General features: G+C 44.2%; 1 protein-coding gene across 1 annotated transcript in view; it reads left to right on the forward strand.

Annotated features, from left to right (window-relative positions):
- The first annotated feature begins 253 nt into the window (after positions 1–253).
- Gclc (glutamate-cysteine ligase catalytic subunit) overlaps positions 254–20,438 on the forward strand; it is a 36,235-nt gene continuing 16,050 nt past the window's right edge. Inside the window, exons 1-3 of the mRNA XM_032909420.1 lie at positions 254–670; positions 17,135–17,247; positions 18,180–18,362. Coding sequence (XP_032765311.1) covers positions 521–670; positions 17,135–17,247; positions 18,180–18,362 — 446 coding nt within the window. The 5' untranslated portion in view covers positions 254–520. The remainder of the gene's footprint in view (positions 671–17,134; positions 17,248–18,179; positions 18,363–20,438) is intronic.

The following is a 20,438-nucleotide window of genomic DNA, read 5'->3' on the forward strand; positions in this document are numbered from 1 at the left end:
TTTTGTAAGCATGAGGCTCCCTCCCCATCTAAAAAGTAATCTGGTCGGCTCTTCATTAATTTAAACAATCTTTTTTTCCCTTGACCCAGTATTCTCTTGGGAACCAAGACTTTTCAGTCCTTATTTGCTAACACCCGGGAACACCCACGGCCTCAACCCCGCCTACGGCCCCGCCCACGACTCGCCGCTTCGTTCCCCGCCCCCGCCGTAGCCTATAAAATCCGGAGCGCGGCGCGCGGAGCGGCAGGCGAGGAACTGGGCATGCTCGGTGTCGCCGCAGCCTTGGGTCGCAAGTAGGAAGCCCGTGCACGACACCGGCGGCGCCGAGTGGAGCGCTACCGCGGCGGCCTGGACCGCAGGGCCGGCGTGGAAGCGCGAGACCGGGCGGCGGCGAGAGACCGCGGCCCGGGCTGTCAACCGCGCGGCGGGGTCCGAGCCGGAGCGGGAACGGACGGGACGCCCGCCGCGCGGCCCGAGGGCGCCCCCAGAGCGGAGCTGCGGCCAGGAGGAGGACGCGGCCATGGGGCTGCTGTCCCAAGGCTCGCCACTGAGCTGGGAAGAGACCCAGCGCCACGCCGACCACGTGCGGAGACACGGCATCCTCCAGTTCCTGCACATCTACCACGCAGTCAAGGACCGGCACAAGGACGTGCTCAAGTGGGGTGACGAGGTGAGCCCGCGCGCCTTTGTTCGGCCAGGCCGCCGGCGGCCCCGCCGCCGTCCCTGGCTCGGCGCTGGTGACTCGGGGCTCATTCATTCCAGTCGGGACGAAAGCCGCTCGGGTCCTAGGAGGGCCTGAGCGGGAGGTGTGTGTATGTGAATATCTGCCTCCCGGCGTCCGGTCGCACGGTTCGCCTTGGAGATGAGTGTGAACGGGACCGACTTGCCCCGGCTGGCTTGCTATCACGTTTCAAATCTCCAGGGTGTTTGCTTCGGCCCTCCATCATCTCTAGGTTCTTTTCTTAAACCCCTGCCACATCTGACACCTGTCCGCAAACTTGAGAGTTATACATTGCAACAATACATCACTAGACCTAAGGACTTGGGGTTGTCTTTCTAAAAGACGGGAGTCTTCATTATCCCGTTTAACTGTAAATGCTTACAACGTAGAGGTTAGATAAGACTGTTAAGATCCTACAGCTAAGCGTTACCAGTCAGGGCTAAAACTTGTGCATGATCTCTGGGACCCATTTGTTCCAGCCATCTGAAAGCGGCAACGCTAAAAACCATTTATTTTTGTGCATTCCCTATTTAAAAACAAAACACATTGATAAAAAGATACATAACCTCTTGAGTCTGACCTTTGTTGTGCGGGCTTGGCATTTACCATAGATATCGTGCCACTCCTGTATGTAAACGATCGTTTAGTCAGTATTATCCTTGGGCTAAGTGCTGCTGTGCCAGCATAGAATATCTTGCAAAAAGTTAGTTTTTCTGTGTCTAATGTTGGTAGATGATTCTGCCATCTGCAGCTGGAAGAATTATGCTTGGACTTAAGGAAGTATAAGGACTAATAATTCACACTTCTACAAAACTTGTCTCCTTTTTTCAGGAAAGGGACACGTTTGGCAGTTCTCCAGTTTTAGTCCAAAGTTTGTTGTTATCTACAATATTTGACAGTTCTCCGTTTGTGTTCCGTGCATCACTTACAGGGCAGGGACATGGTTTCAATGCACCTGTTTTTCCTAGGGCCCAACTATGTGCCTGGCATAGTTGGCAGCAGCAAATTGTGGAGTCCCTTAAGGTTCTCATAAAACGAGCCATTGTGGAGCAATCAAAAATTTACTTTTGTGTCTTTCACTGTTTTACTAGGACTCCATAAAAACCAAAATAGAAGACAAATGAATGTCTTTGTAAGGTTCTAAGTTGAACTTCATCCACAGGAGATGTTCAATGCAGTCCAAGCATGGAGGTTCACCAAGTCCCTTTCCTTCCTCGCCTTTTCTCTACTAACCAGGAACCTCCCAGATCCCTCTTTCTGTTTTAGAAAATGCTCCCCCTGTTGGCAGGAAGAGCATGTGCAACTAACTGCCTGTTTCAAGAGACTTCCCGTGGCAGAGTAAACTGCTGTGAGAGGAACTGCAGGGCAGGACCTCAAGGGGACCACATACATTTCCATCATGGCAAGATAGGGAGTTGGTACTAAGTTTACCTTCCTCCCCACAAAAGATCAAGAGGAATGAAGAAACCTGGCAATCTTGGGCACTTGTATTCTGTCTGTATAGGGGGAGTATGTTGAGCCCAGAATGTCAGCCAATTGACACTTTTTTAAAGACAGGGTTTCTCTCTATAGTCCTGACTGTCCTGGAACTCACTGTGTAGACCAGACTAGCCAGAAACTCACTCCTCCTGCTTCTGGCTCCTGAATATTGGGCCTAAAGGTCTGAACCGTTATTGCCCAACAGGGAATACTTTCGGCAAAGAGCATACTAGGCAGGTCTCTTGACAAGCTGGACTCCAAAGGTGTAATCCTCCAATAACACACTGCCTTGCTAGCATTGCTCCTACGTTAGATGGCATCAGCAATATCCCTTGAAAACCTAATGCTGAAACTGCATTTCCCTATTTCTTTTTGCAAATATTCTGTCATTATGTACATACCTATACACTGATTTCCCCCAACCTTCCAGTGTTGAGACTTTACTTGGAAGTAGCCTAACACTGGAAGGATTAGAGTTGTGAAAAGCTCCTAGGTGATGAGAAGTCCCCTCCATTCTGGGGCTCCTGAAATGACATTTGAGTGAATGAAGCCTTGGCCTCCCCTGCTGCCTCTGACCTCTGGAGTACAGATACTTAGCCTCTATCGTGGTGTGTTTACATTTCTTCTGGCAGTCTCATGCCCAAGTATCTGTTGTGATGTCAGCCTTATGTACAAGAGCAGAAGTTATCACAAGTCCTTGTGCACAGTGAGGACTTTCTGTCATCCACTGAGGAGATGTCTGGAGGCCGGTCAAGATCTTAGCGCGCCTTAGAAGCCTTGGAGAATAACTGAGAAATAGACGAGTAGATAAAAGGGGGAGGGTGTGGTGAGTGGTGTGGGCCCTGGAGATGAGGCCAGCTCTGCTGGGGAGAAGTGTTTTAGATGAATGTGCTGTACTGGATAGGCACAATACCAAATACAACCAGTTTCAACTGGTGGGTCATGACCCCTTCGGGGAGGGGTCACATACATATATCCTGCATATCAGATGTTTATATTACAATTCATAACAGTGGTAAAATTACAGTTATTAAGTAGCAATAATTTTATGGTGGGGAGGTCACCACAATATGAGAACTGTATTAAAGGGTCTCAGCATTAGGAAGTTTGACATTGTATCTATGGGGACTATGGACTTGGCTGGAAAAAAAAAAAAACAAAAAGAACTGCAGCTAAACCTTAAAACCTTGGAAGACAGCCTGCCACTCAGAAATATTCCGCTCATGTACGAGGACAGAAAGAACTATGTTTACTGTTTGCCAGACTGTTGTGTCTTGAGCCCGCTTCCTTCATTTTCTCTTCTTTCTTCCAGCTTTTACGGCTTGAGTGTGGGCAGTCTGGATAGGGTTTTTGTTTGCTTTTTTGTTTTTTTTTTTCTTTCTTTTTCCTACATATGCCTCTTTCACCTAACTCCTAACTCTAGCCACCACTTACTATGATGTTTCTTTGGGAAATAGAAGTTCTAACTTGAGGAACCAAGTACTACTTGTTCCCGGATGAGGATGGTGTGGGAAAGGAGTCTTCAGGTACAGGTTTTGTTTATAGTGCAGTGTCTGTATTTTAAAATACTGATGGAGGAAGCTGGGTGTGGTGGCACACACCTTCAGTCCCAGCTTCCGGAAGCAGTTGGATCCAAAAGCCAGCATGTCTATGTAGTGAGTTCCAGGACAGCCAAGGATAGGTTGAGAGACCCTGTCACAGACAAACAAACAATAAATAGAATACTGATGCAGGGCTGGGGACATAGGTCAGTTAGAGAGTCCTTTCCTAGCCTGTGTAGACCCTTGGCGTCATCTCCTACCCTGTAGGGTAGCTACTACTTTAGAAAATATGTTGCCGTCAGCTTGGCCCAGCCTTTTCAGTTATTTAATAGCAGGATTGAAACCTGATTCCAAAGTTTTAGATTATTTGCAGTGCTTGGCCTGCTACCAAATCCCCTTTTACAGCACTTACACTGTGCAGGTCGTGGAGCTGTCAGGACATAATGCAAAAGGCAGATGTATAAAAGATGTCATGATGTGCAGGCGTGAGTAAAGCTCGAGTGGATAAGAGTGGTGTCACTTGAGGCGTGCCAAGGACCGAAGCCTCAGACGCATGGGAGACTGGGAAGGTCCTCCCATACCTCAGAACTGGCAAGGTCTTCCTCTGGTCTGAGTGTTACATCGTGAGAGCACTCACCTACAGAGGCCCAGGCTCGCTAGTTCCCCGCCCCTGTGTGGAGGCTCTGGTTCTTGCTGTAGTTGGAGCCACCCCATCAGAGTGAGCATAGCCTGTCTGAGCCCTGCTCGAGCCTGCTCTTTCTTCATCTCAGCCCCACGTGTGGCAAAGATGGATGAGGCCCTGAAAATAATATATGTAAATGCAGGAAAAAGAAAGCAAGTATTTTGAGATTTTTTAACCAACTACAGTAGTTTGTACTCAAAGAATGTCTTCCCCAAAGCCAGTTATTCCAAGGTTGCTGCTTTGTCTCAAGGATATATTCAGCAAGCAATGGCGAAATAGGCAGGCCTTGAACTTTTAATTCTCCTGCTTCAGTCTTCCAGGAGCCTAGCTAGGGTTATAGGCCTGCGTCACCAGGCCTCATTTTACATCTCTCACTTAAATAACCGTAGGCACTGTGGGTGAGACATTCTGCATTCTTTGTTTTGTTTTTATAGTCTGATCTGTTCATTAGCATAGTGATCTGTGATGGAATTTTAAATGGCTCTACAGTTAAGACCATTTGTTTTTCCGGAAAACCCAGTTTCCTTTGCCTCTCTTAGCCATCTATAACTCCTTTTCAACACCCTCTTCTGGCCTCTGAGAGCACTACATTCCTGTGGAGTACAGACACACATATACACAGACACACATAAAAAATGTCACACACCAGAACTAGATTAGACTCAAAGACCCAATGAACTTATATTTGAAGTTAGAATAGTGCCACCACCTTAGAGGGGATGGGTGGAGAACAAAGCTGATAAATGAGGTAGACAAAAGTCTCATTCAATGCCCAACTTTATTCAGAGCATCAGACAGTCTATACAATGTGGGGGAAGAATCATCTGAGTTGGGTGGGTGGGTAGGGGAGCACCCTCAGAAGCAGGGGGAGGGAGCATGGGATGGGGGTTTCCTGAGGGGAAACCAGGAAGGGGAATAACATTTGAAATGTAAATAAAGAAAATATCCAATTAAAAAAAAAACCTTTGAGTTAAGGACAAACCATTTCATAGAAGGAGAGTTTAGACATTTAATCCAATAATGCAGCAAGCACTAATGAGTGATCTGAAGTGAGCTCACTCCTGTCTGACACACCTGAGAGGAGCATGGAAATTCATTCCATGAACAGATCCATGTTTTGAAGAAACTAAAGTCATAAGATTCTTGTTTCTTTGGAGTTTTCTCACAAGTACCCAGAATTCTCCTCACACGACTCCATTTTGGACCATGTCCTGGCAGAATAACTATTCAGAACACAAACTAAAATTTCACATTGGATTTTATATTTTGACAGTTGAATGAATATATGTAAAACTACTACCAAAAGTGAATAGAACTGGGAAAACAGTTAGTTTTATATCCTTTTGTAATTCGGATCTGTTACTTGCATTCATTCCTTTATTTCCTAGTATTTAGCTTTTTAAAATTCTCTTTCCTGCGTATTATACTATATTTACATGTACATTTATTTACATATATTATAAGGGAGAGCATGCTGAGCTTTTCTTTCTGATATTGTACATCCATTCTAAGCCCATCCATTCCTGCAAGTTTTGTGATCACATTTTTCTCTAACGCTAAATAGTATTATCTTATTTATATATATATACATATATATATGTATATATATATATATGTGCCAAATTTTCATTATCTGTTTCTCTGTTTGATGGACAAGTAGGTTGATTCCAGTTCCTTTCTATAGTGAAAAAAAGCAGCAGTAAACAGGTAAGCATCTCTATAAAGGGTATGGAGTTCTGAGGGGAAATGCCCAGGAGTGAAATGGCTCATACTATACATATAGTAATTTATAATTTTTTGAGAAATATTCAAACTGATTTCCGCAGTGGCTGTATTAATTTTCATCCCCACTGCAGTGAACATGGGCTCCTTTCTCTCCACATCCTCTCTGATAGTAGTTATATTTATTGATGATGACCATTCAGACTGAGGTGAGTAGTTTAAATTTGAATTTTCCTGATAGGGATATTGAGCACTTTTAAAGATAGTTATTGGTCATTTGTGGGGTGTTGTGTTTTGTGAACACTGCCTACTCAGTTAATCTGTTCATTGAGTGGCAGTTTTGTTTCCTTGGTATTTAAGTCTTGTAATTTTTATAAACTGGATATTAACTTCTTATCTGAAGTGAAGACAGTTCATTTCTTAATATGTATTACAAAGATTCTGGGTGCCCCCCATCTATCTAGATTTTATAGAAAAGAAAGGCAACTTATGTGTTGTGTCTGGGCACACATATGAATTTATATTGACTATTGTTCCAGTGTTTGTTGAAAGGACTAGACTTCGTCTGCTGGCAAAGGTGTACCTTCTCTCTCTATGTGTAGTTTATTTCTGTATTTGTTAACATTGTCCACTGATCTGACTTTGTCCTTTCTGTAGAGCATTCATTGCTTGTTTTTCCAGTTTCTGGAGACAGGATTTCCCTGTGTGTGGCCCAAGCTGTCAGGAACTTGCTGTGTAGACCAGGCTGGCCTCAAACTCAGAGATCTCCTGCCTCTGTCTCCTGAGTGCTGAGATTAAAGGCTTGTGCACTACTCTTTGTTTTTTTAGTTAGTTTAAATTTAGTTCTAGAGACATGGAATTTCCATGAGTTTTAGAACCGGGTAGTCAGTTTGTATAAAAAAAAAAGCTCTCATGAGATTTTGATCTCATTAGGACTCTTATCGAGTCCAAATACCAATTTGAGAATTGAAACCTAAACAATATTGAATGTCCCTAATCATGAACAAGTAAATCTCTCTACACCTTTAATTTCTCAACAGTGTTTGTAGTTTTCTATGTTTTGATCTTGCACACAAAAGACCATATATGCTTGCTGATTTTCTAGATTTGCCATTTATCCTTCAACCTTCTAGACCCACTCTTGTGGACACTCAATTATGAAAATTAGTGTGGTCCTAAGATTGCTTTGGACATTTCAGGTCACCTGTTCTTCGGTCGACCCCACCTCCGTCTTTAGTATGCTTCTGCTCTTCGAATGATAGAAATAAACTTTCCCTGTTAGGCGCTTAGTGTTTATATATCCTGGATCAGTTCATAGCACTCCTGGAATATAATTATTTAGAGACAGGGTCTTTTAAAGAAGTAGTTTTTATAGTTTACGAGTAGCTTCAGAAAAGTCTACATACTTCTGTGTCCTCTACCCAGTACCCTAGAATGAGAATTTAGTTGGAGCGCAAATACTTTGGGGGGCTACTTCTGCATAACAATGAGTTCTGCATAGCTTTCTGAATTCTTGAGGAAGAGGCTTGCAGCTCTCTGGGCTTTTCTTATGTGTTTGGGTTTTACATTAATTTTGTTTAAGGGTAGGGAATGGTTGCCTTCTCACTTTGTTATCCTTCCAGCTCTCTTCTCCTTTGTCTACACTCTGTCCAAGCTGGCTGTCCTCCTGGTTCTAAGATGCTCAATAGCCAAGATTAGCAAAGCTTTTCCCGCTTGTTTTGGTATCCTTTTGTTTTTGTGGTGCCAGGGATTCTGGTCAGGGCTTTGTGCATTCTAGGCACGTGCTTTTACTACGTTTTTAAACTGTCCAAGTATGTTCTGAATGCCAGCAAGTTTTGGAAATCCTGTAATGCACTCAACAGTATTAGGATCTGCTTTCTTCCCTGTCAGGATAGGGCGTTAGCACTGTCTGAAGCAGCATGCATTACAGACTGCGATCTGATGGTGCAGCCATGCATAGTAAACTTCTGAATTTCTGTCGTACTAAGCAAACCTATTTGAGCCTTGCAGCTATTCTAAGAAACTAACAAGCTCTTCAGAAAAATCGAAATAAACTTTTCTGACACAGTAAGACTCCAAAGGCCATATTTCCATGGTAGGCTGCTTTAAAATTGGGAGCATTTATTGACTACTTCTTGTATACCCGTGGTTCTCAACCTTTCCTCATGTATTAAATTTAAATTATTTTTATTGCTACTTCATACTGTCGTGAATCATAATATAAATATCTGTGTTTTCCGATGGTCTTAGGCGACCCCTGGGAAAGAGTTGTTTGCCCACCCCCAAAGGGGTCTCGACTCCTAGGTTGAGAAGCACTGCTGCATACTAATGCTTCCTGTGCTGGGCCAGGAACAGAGAGCGAAGAAGAGAAAGAAGCCTGTTGCTGTAGAGAAAGCCAGTGGCTGGAGGACAGGCTCCATTTCCTGAGCAGAGTTCATGTGGCTTCACAGCCAGCATAGGAAATAGAGATGGTCACAACTTGAGGCTGAGAAGAAGGTTGAGTCCATGTTCTTAATGTGCTTGTTCATGGCTGTGTAGGGAGCTGTGTGGGGAGATGTGTGGGGTTGTAAGTTGTTACATGAGACTCAGCAGCAGAAGTGAAAATGTCTGCTCACTCCTGATGAGGCACAGGTAGCAGACCAAGGAAACAATTGCACTGAAGTCCAGCTTGGCAAACCATTGCACCTATTGAGGACACTTATAAGGGTCTGTCTGGGGAGAGGCGACTTTCAGGAAGGCAGCTGTATCACAGAAAAGGCTACCCCAGCCTGGGTGCTGACTCATTCAAGCTAGTCATGGAATATGCAGGCAGTGGACAGTTCTGTCAGTCTCCCTGCTCCTCTGCAGTGTTTGTTCACTGCTTCCATAGTCTTAGACAGGAACCTGTAGATCTCACTAATTTCAGGAACTTCCTGGGTCTCAGGAGGGTACCCCTCCCCACCCCTCTCATGAAAGAAACATTTCAATCCAGAGGAAAGTGCTACACATAATCGGCCTGGAGGTTCAAAGATAGCATTTGGAGATTTCTTCTACATCATTTGATAATAGCCTGAAAGATGGGTCAGTACTGAGGAATGGCATTGAACTACGTATGCTGGGGGAAGGGGACTACCTCTGTGGCATGCATGGTCCTTTGTGAGTACAGTGGGTGCTCTGGAGTTACCTGTTTTGGGCTCCTGTCATGTGTTTTGTGATTTGGTTCCTGGAAATTTAAACGCATTCTACTGTTTCTCACAGGACTTAGGACAAAGTAAACATGGTCTAAGGGGATGTGTTTACTCACCCCTCTGGTACCTCAGGCACTGAGTGGGGTGCCACCCTTAGAGAACAGCCATGCATGTTCTTTCTAGTAATAGATGTGCTTCTGTACTGAAGCTGTACAGTCCATAGTTCTCACACACTTAAGATGGCGACCTTAGCTCCCTCCAGCTCTGCAGACTTCTGCAGTAGAATGAAAACAGCCTCTCCCATATGCATGTGACTAGAACTCTGGCAGAGCAATATAGTTTGTTTGCGGAAAGAGCTAGGGAGTTCATCTGTCCTTAAAATCTAGATGCTAAAGTTCTGAATGAAGCACAATTGTTTTGAGGTAAATAACTCCTTATGTTTATAATACCGCGAGTGCCGTTAGTGGCCAAAGAAAACATCACATCAGTAACCTGATGTGCTTCCTTCTTAGGCGTGAGAAAACTTGTTTGGTTCATAAACAAGGTGGGGCTTTATACATGTCAGAAAACTTAAGATGACATGCTGAAAGTAATTGCATGATGTAAAAAATAAGTAACATAAATTCAGGGGTCCAGAAAATAGATGTTTTATTCCTTAAAGCAGGAAGAAGCAGGGCAGCTTAGTGGATGAAGGTGGCTTGCCCCACCCCTCTGGCAGCCTGAATGTGACTGCGATGACCCACAGGACGGATGATAAACCAACTCCTACTAGTTATCATCCCGTCTATATACACATCTACGTACACACAGGCACCACGACTGCTCCAAGTCCTAAATTAATAAAGAAACTTAGAGAAAACTGTAATCACGAGGGAGGAAATCTATATTCGTGTCTTCTTTTGCGCTGCTATCAGTGTGTCTGGGTCAGAATTCTGGTCTTTGTTAGGTTTTTGTCCTTTCTACGGTAATAGAAATGTTCTGGTACTACTCTGTTCTATTTAGTTGTGATCAGATAACTGAAATTTTATTTCATATTTACTCTATATTAATTAGAGTCTAACTAACCACAAGGAGAACTTTCCTTTTGTGAGAGTTGCAATCCTGTTTTCTTCTTTTAAAGTCTTGATTTTTCACATGGGCCTCTTCTCACTGAACTAGGCATGTGGAGAATTTCCTCTGTGGGCCAAAGTCTCTCAGAGAGGTAAGTCCATGTATAAGAGACGTTCACTTATGCAATGTTAAAATAGCAATGAACAGTTAGTATGTTCTAAGGTTAAAGAAAAACAAAAACACAAAAACAAAAAGACCAGCTCTGGAAGCTACAGGCCTGATCAAGCGTGCCAGATGCCAGCCATGGACCAGGTCAGGAAGAGGCAGCCAGATTTATTTTGATTTCTAAATCTCTAAACTTCCTCTGGAGTATATTGTATGATTCTGTGACATAAACTGACATCTTGAAATGTGTGAGGAGGATGGGCAACTATCACCTTAGGGTGCATGAGATGTTTTAAGATTCCACTAAAACAGGCAGAAAGCCACAGGACACGTGGTGGCCAGCACTCCAAAGCGTGTTGGAAATGCAGTAATTCTGACACTAGAGTGCACCTTGACTCAAGTCTGACCCATCTCAATGTTATGTCTGAAAATCTTTGCATTAGAATTTTGTCTTAGTCATTGTTCTATTGCCGTGAAGAGATAGCATGACCATGACAACTCTTTGAAAGGAAACCATTTAATTAGATCTGGCTTACACACTTAGAAGTTGACTTTATTGTTATGGCAGAGCATGGTGGCACATGGCTCTGGAGCAATAGCTGAGAGAGAGCTACACCCTCATCTGCTGGACACAGAACCTAGGCCTGGCTTAGGCTTTTAAAACCTCAAAGTAACACACTTTCTCCAGCAAGGCTATACCTCCTAATCTTTCTAATCCTTTCAAAGAGTTCCACTCCCTATTGACTATGCATTCAATGCGGCAAATACTTAGCCTATGGGAGCCATTCTTAGTCAAACCACCACAGATTCTCAGTTTTACACTGTGCTCAGTGCAAATGTTCTTGGTCTTGGCATTCAGGTTTTTCCAACCTAACTGTGGAGTGATTGACACTGAGTAGTAACAGTGCAGCTCCCACCCTCAGACACTTGAACTTTGTGTGTCATGCTGGGTGTGGAAATGATTGGTGCTGTCCAATTTGATGGCTGAGAATATGCCCCCAAAATGAGTTATTGGTATTTTCTGTGTTGTGGTTCTTGTTTCTGAGACCCCAGGCAAGGTCCCAGGGTTAAGAGTTTATGATTTAGAGGATAACCATTGTGGGGTGATGCTTCGTGTGTGAGCTCTGGGTGCATCTGCAGAGACATCAGCTCCCAGGAGTGGAGTCTGCTGAAGGAGGTTGTGTTTATTTTGAAGTAATGGTCTACAGACACTTACCTTTGTGTGGCCAGTGTCCCTTCTAGGAGTTAGCTTTAATTAAATGGCATATCCTCTGGGCAGGCCTCTGAAACCCTGTTTTTTATTAGCCCTGATACTACACATGCATTTTGAGCACCCTAATTTAAGCTTTCTTGTGTTACTGACTACCTTTCAAGCCCTAGTGTGATGTTGAGCAGAAGCTGCACCTTCCGGTCTCTTCAGAGTTCCCAGTGCCTGCGCAGCTCACGGTTTCGTTGAAGAACAAAAGAAGTAGCGTTAGCTGGACCGCGCCTTAGATCCCGAAAAGTTTTCACACACAGCAAAATACTAATAACCAGTTTTGGGGAAGAACTCCCAACTGTCACTAGTTCCGTCATCTGTGCTCACTGGTGCCGTCACCATCACAATGGCTGTGGAGTTGTCTAGGAGTTGGTCTAAGGAGAAAACTGGATCTCTGGGGAATGCTGAGGGTCCTGGAAATTGACTCAAGCTACAGAGGCTAGGAGACAGCCGACAGTGGAGGGCAGGCCTGAACCCAGCTCCTGGAGAGTGGGTGGAGATTTGTCTAAGCCACGAGAAACTGTGTCTTCACGCCCGTCCTGGGATGTAGAGGCCCACCGTGGTGGGGCGGGGTAACATGTTGCACTCTGTGGTTCTTTACACATGAGTTCCAGCTGTGTGTGGATCCGCTCAATGCTTTTTGCATATGGAGATCCCTTAGTCGTTATTCACACAGACACCGACAAAGGAGATTTTCCAAAGTACATCTTTCTCTGGGAAACTTCCCAAGAGTCCGAGAAAAATGAATCACTTCCTCTTTACTCACCTCAAGTAGAAACCAAGAAGGCAGTGCTTCATTAAATGCCCAACATGCTCAGCCTCTACTCCCTTCCCAACGGCCTCAAAATTATAAAACCAGGGGGAAGTGGAGACTTTAGTTTGTACAACTGGCACTTACAGGCTTCATATAATTCCTAAGACTTTTAATATTACTATTATTTTAACCTTTAATATTACAAATACTTGCTGTATGCCTGTTCTGTATTCAGTATATTACAGAGTACATCACCTCAATTAAGATTCTTTATTTTTATTAGTACAATTTCACATGAACATAAAGGCGCTTACTTACATTTGCTCAAACCTGCATTATGACTTAGAATTTATGTCTGGCTGTCCTAGCAACACTAACACACCCGTATTCACAATAGTCTTTTATGTGTGTCTTTGTCTTGATTCAACAGCTCAGAGATATTTGAGACTAGATTTTTGTCTCTGTCCTTAATTCAACTGTGGAAATTATTAGGGACCTTTATCTAATAGGATAAAAGTTACTCTCAGCAATGGAAATGTCAGGAACCTAAACGTTAATGTATAGAGAAAGCAGTATATGTTTAAAAGATAGCAAAGTGGGCAGGCATTTTTACTGGGCCTTTCTCCATATAGAAGGATAACTTATGGTGCTAGACAGCCTTGTTTTAAATTCTGTGTAGGGAGTTGTCTTTCGTGTGCTATGAGAATAGATGTTATGTACTGGAAGATTTTTCTTCCCCTGCTACTTCTGGGATGCTGCACTGATTACGTGACATCACACTCAGTCACCGTGCAGCCAGCCGTTCATGGTTTCAGAATGGTACCTGTGTCCAGTCTGCTTATGAGATGAGCTGGAATTCTGGCCTTACATAGCCCAGGCAGGGTTAGAGGATTGGCGTAGTCAGTCCTTTATCGTAGGATTAGTTACTAAAACAGCCTTCCAGAGGTTCCTGAAGCCATACACAGCATTGAACCACACATATGGTCCTCCTACATATATGTAAGAATAATGAAGATTAGTTGTTACTCACAGTGAGAGAGTGACATAATTAAATACACTATGAGAAGAGGTATGTCAGGATAAAGACAGTTTTGGGGACTGCAGGTAACTGAAACCGGAGAAAGAAAACCTCATGTAAGGTTTCTCCTGTTAGTTGCCCTAAGTGTAGCCTAGGTGACCTAGCTGGATTTTGCTTGCTCTAACTTGTTCCTCTTGGAAAACAGGGTACCTGTGGGTCAGAAGTCTCCCTTGGGGTAGACTAGCTGAAATTGGTTCTGAGATGGCTGTTAAACCTTTAACACGATAATCCATCCTCAGTACCCCACTACCTGAGAGTTGCCATGGTAGCAACTGGAAAGAACATAGAAGTACAAAGTGGTACCTGAATAACCTGTCCCTAGAAAAGGTGCGAGCACTCACTTTTTATTTAGCCCTTCCCTCACTCACCTCCTGAACCCGGGTTTATCTGGCACTTCTGCCTTTGAGCTTGTTTTGCATTTTACCTATTGATACCTTATCACTTCCATTCCGGGGTGCCTTCCCTCTATTGCCCTCAGGTGTGTTGTCCCACATTTCCAGGGGTAGGAATGACTGATGCAGTGACTGAGGACACTGTGTGTTGTCGATCCTTGGGATCCTTGGGGTCCCTGTAGTCCATGTGGCACAGAAGGCTCCATTATTTTCTCTGAGCTTTGTTTCTGTTGTAGCCAAGGAAACAGGGAAGGCATGAAATGCAGGCATCATCATGGAGTCGTTGATTGTGGCTTTAGACATCCTATATGGGAAGCTTTGGCTTACTCTGTCATTTTTGTGATCACTTGTTCCCACTCTCATCAACAGACCACTCTCACTTAACAGTGCATTCCCTGGACCAAGCCTGATTTTAGCCCTGCTTTGGTTCCATTGGTGTTTTGAGGTGGCTGCTGCTAGGCTGGAGCATTTCTGAGGACTGCTGAGGGAATGAGGGAGCAGGCAAACCTTACTGCTTTATATTTATTTAAGATTGAAAAAGTACTTGAACTTTTATAAGATTTCATTCAAACTTGGGCCCTATAAAAAGTTAGTTTTTCTTTCTTATGTACAAATAGTTCGATATTCTCCACTCTGTTTGCTTCGTTAGACCACAGGATGATTATTTTTGGCTAAGATTTGGGTTTGTTGGCATCTTTAGGGTCATCCTCTCACTTGGCTGATTTAAAACAAACTGAACTTGAGCTCTTTGTCCTTTTGCTCTTCTTGATGCTTAAAGTTTGAGGCCAGGATTTCTGAAATTTAGGATTCAGGTTTAAACTAGGAAACTAGCCAAAGTCATTTCAGTTTATCTATATAATTACCACAGATATTCCTGCTTGCTTCGGACACAGATAAATGATTCAGACTCAGTAAGCTAAGAGTTATCTCTTAGTCTTTTAGAAAGCGTCTTATCTGCTTAAGGTATGCATAGCTAACTGGTGATGCCAGGCAGATGCGTGCAGCCAAAGCGTTAAGGGGAAGGCTGCTTGCAGCTATCAGAAGCAACTTAGGGAAGAGAACTTCCTGGTCTGTCCTGAAGTGGGAACCCATAGTGGTAGAGTGCTCCGTCCAGGGAGCGGGAATGCACAGTAAGCGGGAGCGGGAACTGTTGGTATAGGAAACATGAATGTGGGAAGCAGAGATCTCAAGACAGAGCCGAAAGCAGATGCAGCCGTCAAGGCTCCCACTGACCTACCTTTGCCAGCAGTAACTCCAATCCCATAGGCTCCACATCTCTCAAAACAGCACCTGAGGCTGCGGGAGGATTTAACTTTTAAACTGTAACAATAGGCTTAAAGGGTAAGATCTGCGTATGAAAAGTCCTGGGCACCCTTTCCCTAGTGTTCATTTGCAGACCACTGCACTTACCTGTGGAGACAACCGCACTGATTCAGGGAGTGAGGAGCATGTACCCCTCAGCTTCCAACAGTGTTAAGCTAAGGAGTCCTAGGTCTGTACAGGGTCTGGAAGTCTGTTATGGACAACCCTTCCACGCCCTTCAGCCTCTGTTTTCACTACATTAACTGAGGGGTACATCTTGTATGTGAATGAAAAGTTCACATACCTAAGTCAATGTCACCCGTTCTTGACAGGAACCTAAGTGCATCAATCAGATGACGAATAATATGAATTGCTAGTGCTGTACTTGGTTGGTCAGTTGGCTGGTTTGTTCTCTTTTGTTTTCTAAACTGCTATACCATTTCCTGTGGTTATCAGTGTTCATCTCTCTGTATGTTTTAACTGAATTATGGCTTCTGCCTGGTGTGGACTTACACCTGTCCTCTCTGCTAGGAAGGCTGTGGCAGGGGGATTTGATGCCAGCATTGGCTACACGGTGAGCTCAAAGGTAGCCTGGGCAACTGAGTGAGACTCTCTCTAAAAAACAAAACAAATAACAGCAAACGAATTTTGGAGTGGCAGCTTAAATGCCCAACAGGAGTGAGCTAAGCCCACATAACTGAAGAATAGGTACTGACTAACAACTATGGTCTCAGAAAGAGCAGACAGGCTGCAGGCTGCCTTCTGGATAGATTTAAGGTTGTGCTTCTGAGTTCTATGTGAAATGTCAAGAAAAGAGAGTAGATGCACTCCTACCTACCTTTCTCCTCTTACCCCTTTCTCTTAAATAAAAACAGGCCAAGGCTGGTTATACATACGGGGCTAGTTTGTCTTGTGGGCCATCAGCGTGGCACATGTTCTCTAGGGCTGCTGTCTTTGAAGAGTCAGCTAAGCATTGGCTCGAATAACCCAGCCCCACAACTTCTCATAATAGGTATAATGGTATTTCATTTAAATTCTCATAAGAGTGGATAATAGGTATTTCATTTAAATCACGGATGGTGATCTTAACCTTCCACACTAACTCTTGTTTTTAAAGCATACTATATTAGAGAAACAAAAGCAAGCGCAAGTTGTGCTCTGTCTACAAAAGTCTCTCTTTGGTATTTGACCTGTGACTGTTTTTTGGACTAGCATTCTACCATGTGTAATAAATGCACCAGTGTGTCCGCATTATAAATGGGATGACATTATAGACCAAGGAAGTTGTCGTAGATTACCTGTGCCGTGCCAAAACTAAATTGTTGGAGCCTCTAAGAAAATAATGTCTTTACGTTCGCGTGTTTATGATTTTAATCCTTGAGACAGGAGGGTGGGGAATTACAGGAATGTAGAAGAATCTGCCAGGAAGTGTAGCCTCTCCTGACTCACCTCGAGAGCCTCTTGTTGAACATCTGGGGAAATGAGCAGCAGAGCGCGTCTTCACAAACGGCTCTCAGCATCTCAGCTCTGAAGATGTCTGTCTCTGAGCAGCACTTGCCAAAATGAACATCTTGACTTTTCTGTGGGATATGTAGTAGAGGAGAGAGAGGAAAGAGGGATCAGAAAATGAGTTCTTGTCCTCCCACAATGCACTGCAGACAGACTGCGCTCTGCAGGCTTTTATGTTATGGAAAGGGCTTGTAGTACCAGCATGTGTGGCTGGCCCCATTTTCTGTGACTCCAGCCTTTACATTTCTCTATTTCTGAAGATCATGTTGAGTCCAAGCCTGGAAAAACATTAATCTCTTTATTACTTTCTGCAGGTGGAGTACATGTTGGTGTCCTTTGATCATGAAAATAGGAAAGTCCAGTTGTTACTGAATGGCGGCGATGTTCTTGAAACTCTGCAAGAGAAGGGGGAGAGGACAAACCCCAAGTAAGCTGATCCCTCAAGTCTCAGCCTAGTGCTTCTGAGCCCTTGGAGTAACCAGGACATAGGCTCTTTCCTCCGCTGTCTAGAAGGCAGGACGATAGAGGGTAAAGGGTAGGCTTGGGTGCCAGGCTAGAGTCTCTGGTTCTGGCTCATCTAGTTGGTAGGTGAGTAGCCTTGAGCAACCCCTCTGTGCCTCAGTCTCCTCTTCTCTATAAACGTGTGGCTAACAGTAGTTATCTCAGCTACAGTGTGGAGAGATTTTTTCTTAGACACATTTCTGAAATGTGATTGAGATCCGAGCAGAGTCTGGAATCAGTTTTGTTTTGGCAACATGAGGTTTACGTCTGTCTGTCTGTCTGTCTGTCTGTCTGTCTTTTCCTTCTCTTTCTCCTCCTCCTCCCCACCCTCTTCTTCATCTTCCTCCTTCTTTTGCTTGCTTTTTTGTTGGCTTGTTTTGTTTTTCAAGACAGGGTTTCTTTGAGTAGTCCTGGCTGTCCCAGAGCCTGCTCTGTAGACCACGCTGGTCTTGAACTTAGATCTGCCTGCCTCTGCCTCTTACTTGCTAGGATTAAAGACATGTGCTACACACCTGACCTTTTTGTGCTGGTTAAATATTTCTTTACCTGGGAGTAGAGAGGGGCCGGGGCATCTCTCTAGTCATTTTCTATTTGGTTGCTTTGGGAAGCTGCATTTGAGAACCTCGATATTAGCCTGTAAGGCCTCACTTCCTTCCTTATAGAGTGGACTAGCTTTGTCCTAGACAGAATACTTGTGTGCATTTTCAAAAACTTATAAATATTTTGAACTCAACATTTAGTAGCCGTAAGTAGTTGAAAAGCAATGGAAAATTTACAGCTTTAATAAGCCTCTTTTTTAAAAAAATTAAGTGGACTATAGCAAAAGAATAAGCTGAAATCATAATGACTTCTCTACAGCCACCCAACCCTCTGGAGACCAGAGTATGGGAGTTATATGATTGAAGGGACACCTGGCCAGCCGTACGGAGGAACGATGTCTGAGTTCAACACAGTGGAGGACAACATGAGGAAACGCCGGAAGGAGGCTACTTCTGTATTAGGAGAACATCAGGCTCTTTGCACGATAACTTCATTTCCCAGGTTAGTTCCTATGTTAACATGTTCTAGCAGGAATATCAGACTGAGGTTATGAAGAAAGTAAATCCTGACCTGCTCATTTTCCTCTACAATTCTTACACGTGTTCATACTGTTGGACAGTACAGCACTATCATCCTCAGAGTTCACTTTAAGGAACTACTGCATAAGTGAGTCACTCCCCAACCGGTTTGTGCTGGAGGTCGAACTGCTGACATTTGATACATTCTTACATTAGGACTGCTACAAGCATTGCATAGCAGCTTCATGGTGGGCGGGCTGTGCCCTGGTAAGGGTGCACATCTGGACAGGGTTGGAAATGACCCTGTGACTGGTGACTGGTGGCAGTGTGGGGAGAGAGTGGCTCCAGCTCACCGGGGAGGAGCCCAGTCTCCTGTCAGTGGACTGTAGCAGCTGTACTCGCAGACCCGATCTGAAGGAGCATCTGCCCTCCAGCACCTGAGTATTCTGAGCTGTAGATCCCAACCCCCAGAGAGCCTTTGAACTTGGAGGAGGGAGCATACTTTCACAATCTGGCAGATATCTAGCACAGATAAGTGAGATCACGGGGAGGGAGCAGGACCTTGGGGCACACTTGTTCCTGGAGTGCTCTTGCCAGATACTGACTGAACAAGCTGAGTCACATTTGTATTGTGCTGGAGATTGGGGGTTTGTGACCAATAGTTAGGACGGTGAATACCAGTAAGTAAACATAGGGAAGTGTATTCTCAGATTACAAAGGGATCCGAGAATGTCCAATGTTGAGTCTAGAGCTCCTATGTAAGACTGGGGTTCTGCTCAGAAAGCTCACTTATCTATGCTGATGTCTGCCTCCTCCATCAAAAGAGTTCTGGGGTTGAGTATCCTTAAAGCACTAAACTATTGTGATGCTGCTCTTTCTTCTGAAAACATAGGCATTCAGAATCACACCATTGATCCTAGAAGGACGTTATTTTAAATGGAATTAATAGCTTTTACCTCCCCATTGTCATTCCTGCATACAGCAGTTAAGTCACTTGTCATATACGTAGAGACTCTGGGTGCCTTTTCTTTGCCAGACCCAGAGAGACTTTGCTCGTCAGAGCTGAGGAGACAGCAGAGATTAGTCAAATACCTATTATATAAATATATAATGATGAAATTAAGGAGTGGCATGGGGTGTGGATATGGCTGTGGTTTCTGGGGTAGGGAGACTTCTCCACAGGAAGATGACTGGAGTGATATCCGAAACTCTAGGAGGAGTTTCGTAGGAGAGGGGGCAGAGGGACTCTGGGGGAAGAGGAGTCACAGAGAGAGCCTGGTGGGAAGAAGAAGAAAGGGAGTTACCCATTGTGACCAGGAAGCTGGGTGCAGGTGACTGCTGAGGCCAGGCCGGCAGTTAGGAACTTTGATTGCTATTCTGAGAGCATTTGAGACTTTGGGAATCTAGGCTGGGTAGATTGTATCACACGTTTGCTTTGGTGCCCTCATCTGGGCTGTTGGCGTGAGAGCAAATGCATAGCGGGTGCCAGGGAAATTGGAAATGTCTTACGTTTTGCTTTCTCTCCTTAACATAAGAGAGCTATACATCTCTCTCTAGCAAACTAAGGTGGGGCAGGAGGAGGCAGCACAAAGCAGAACCATTTTAGACATTGAGGAAATGTGCAGCATTGAAAGACAGTGTTCTTTCTGGGCCACATTGTCTTTGGTTAAACTCTACGGTGTATTTTGCTTCAGTTAATGGCTCTGTGTAGAATAGTTCTTCTCTGGAAAAAAGTTTATAGTGGCTTCTTCTGTGTTAGAGAGAATTGAATAGGTTCCGTTCAAAAAGTCTGAGTTCGTTCTCTCTTGTTTTTCCTTCTCCTCTTCTTCATTTTCTTCAGTTATTGTTTAGTTTTGCTTTTCTTTTCCTTTTCTTTTTGAGACAGGGTTTCTCTGTGTAGCTCTGGCTGTCCTAGATCTCGCTCTGTAGACCAGGCCTCTAACTCAGAGAATTGCCTGCCTCTGCCTAGAAAGCTAGGATTTCCCCCCAGGTTAATGTCTGTCACACTGCTAAAGGGTTGTTGTTGTTGTTGTTGTTGTTGTTGATTTAAGTTTACAGG

This window comes from Rattus rattus, chromosome 8 (assembly GCF_011064425.1).
Source record: "Rattus rattus isolate New Zealand chromosome 8, Rrattus_CSIRO_v1, whole genome shotgun sequence".
NCBI classification, from domain to species: Eukaryota; Metazoa; Chordata; class Mammalia; order Rodentia; family Muridae; genus Rattus; species Rattus rattus.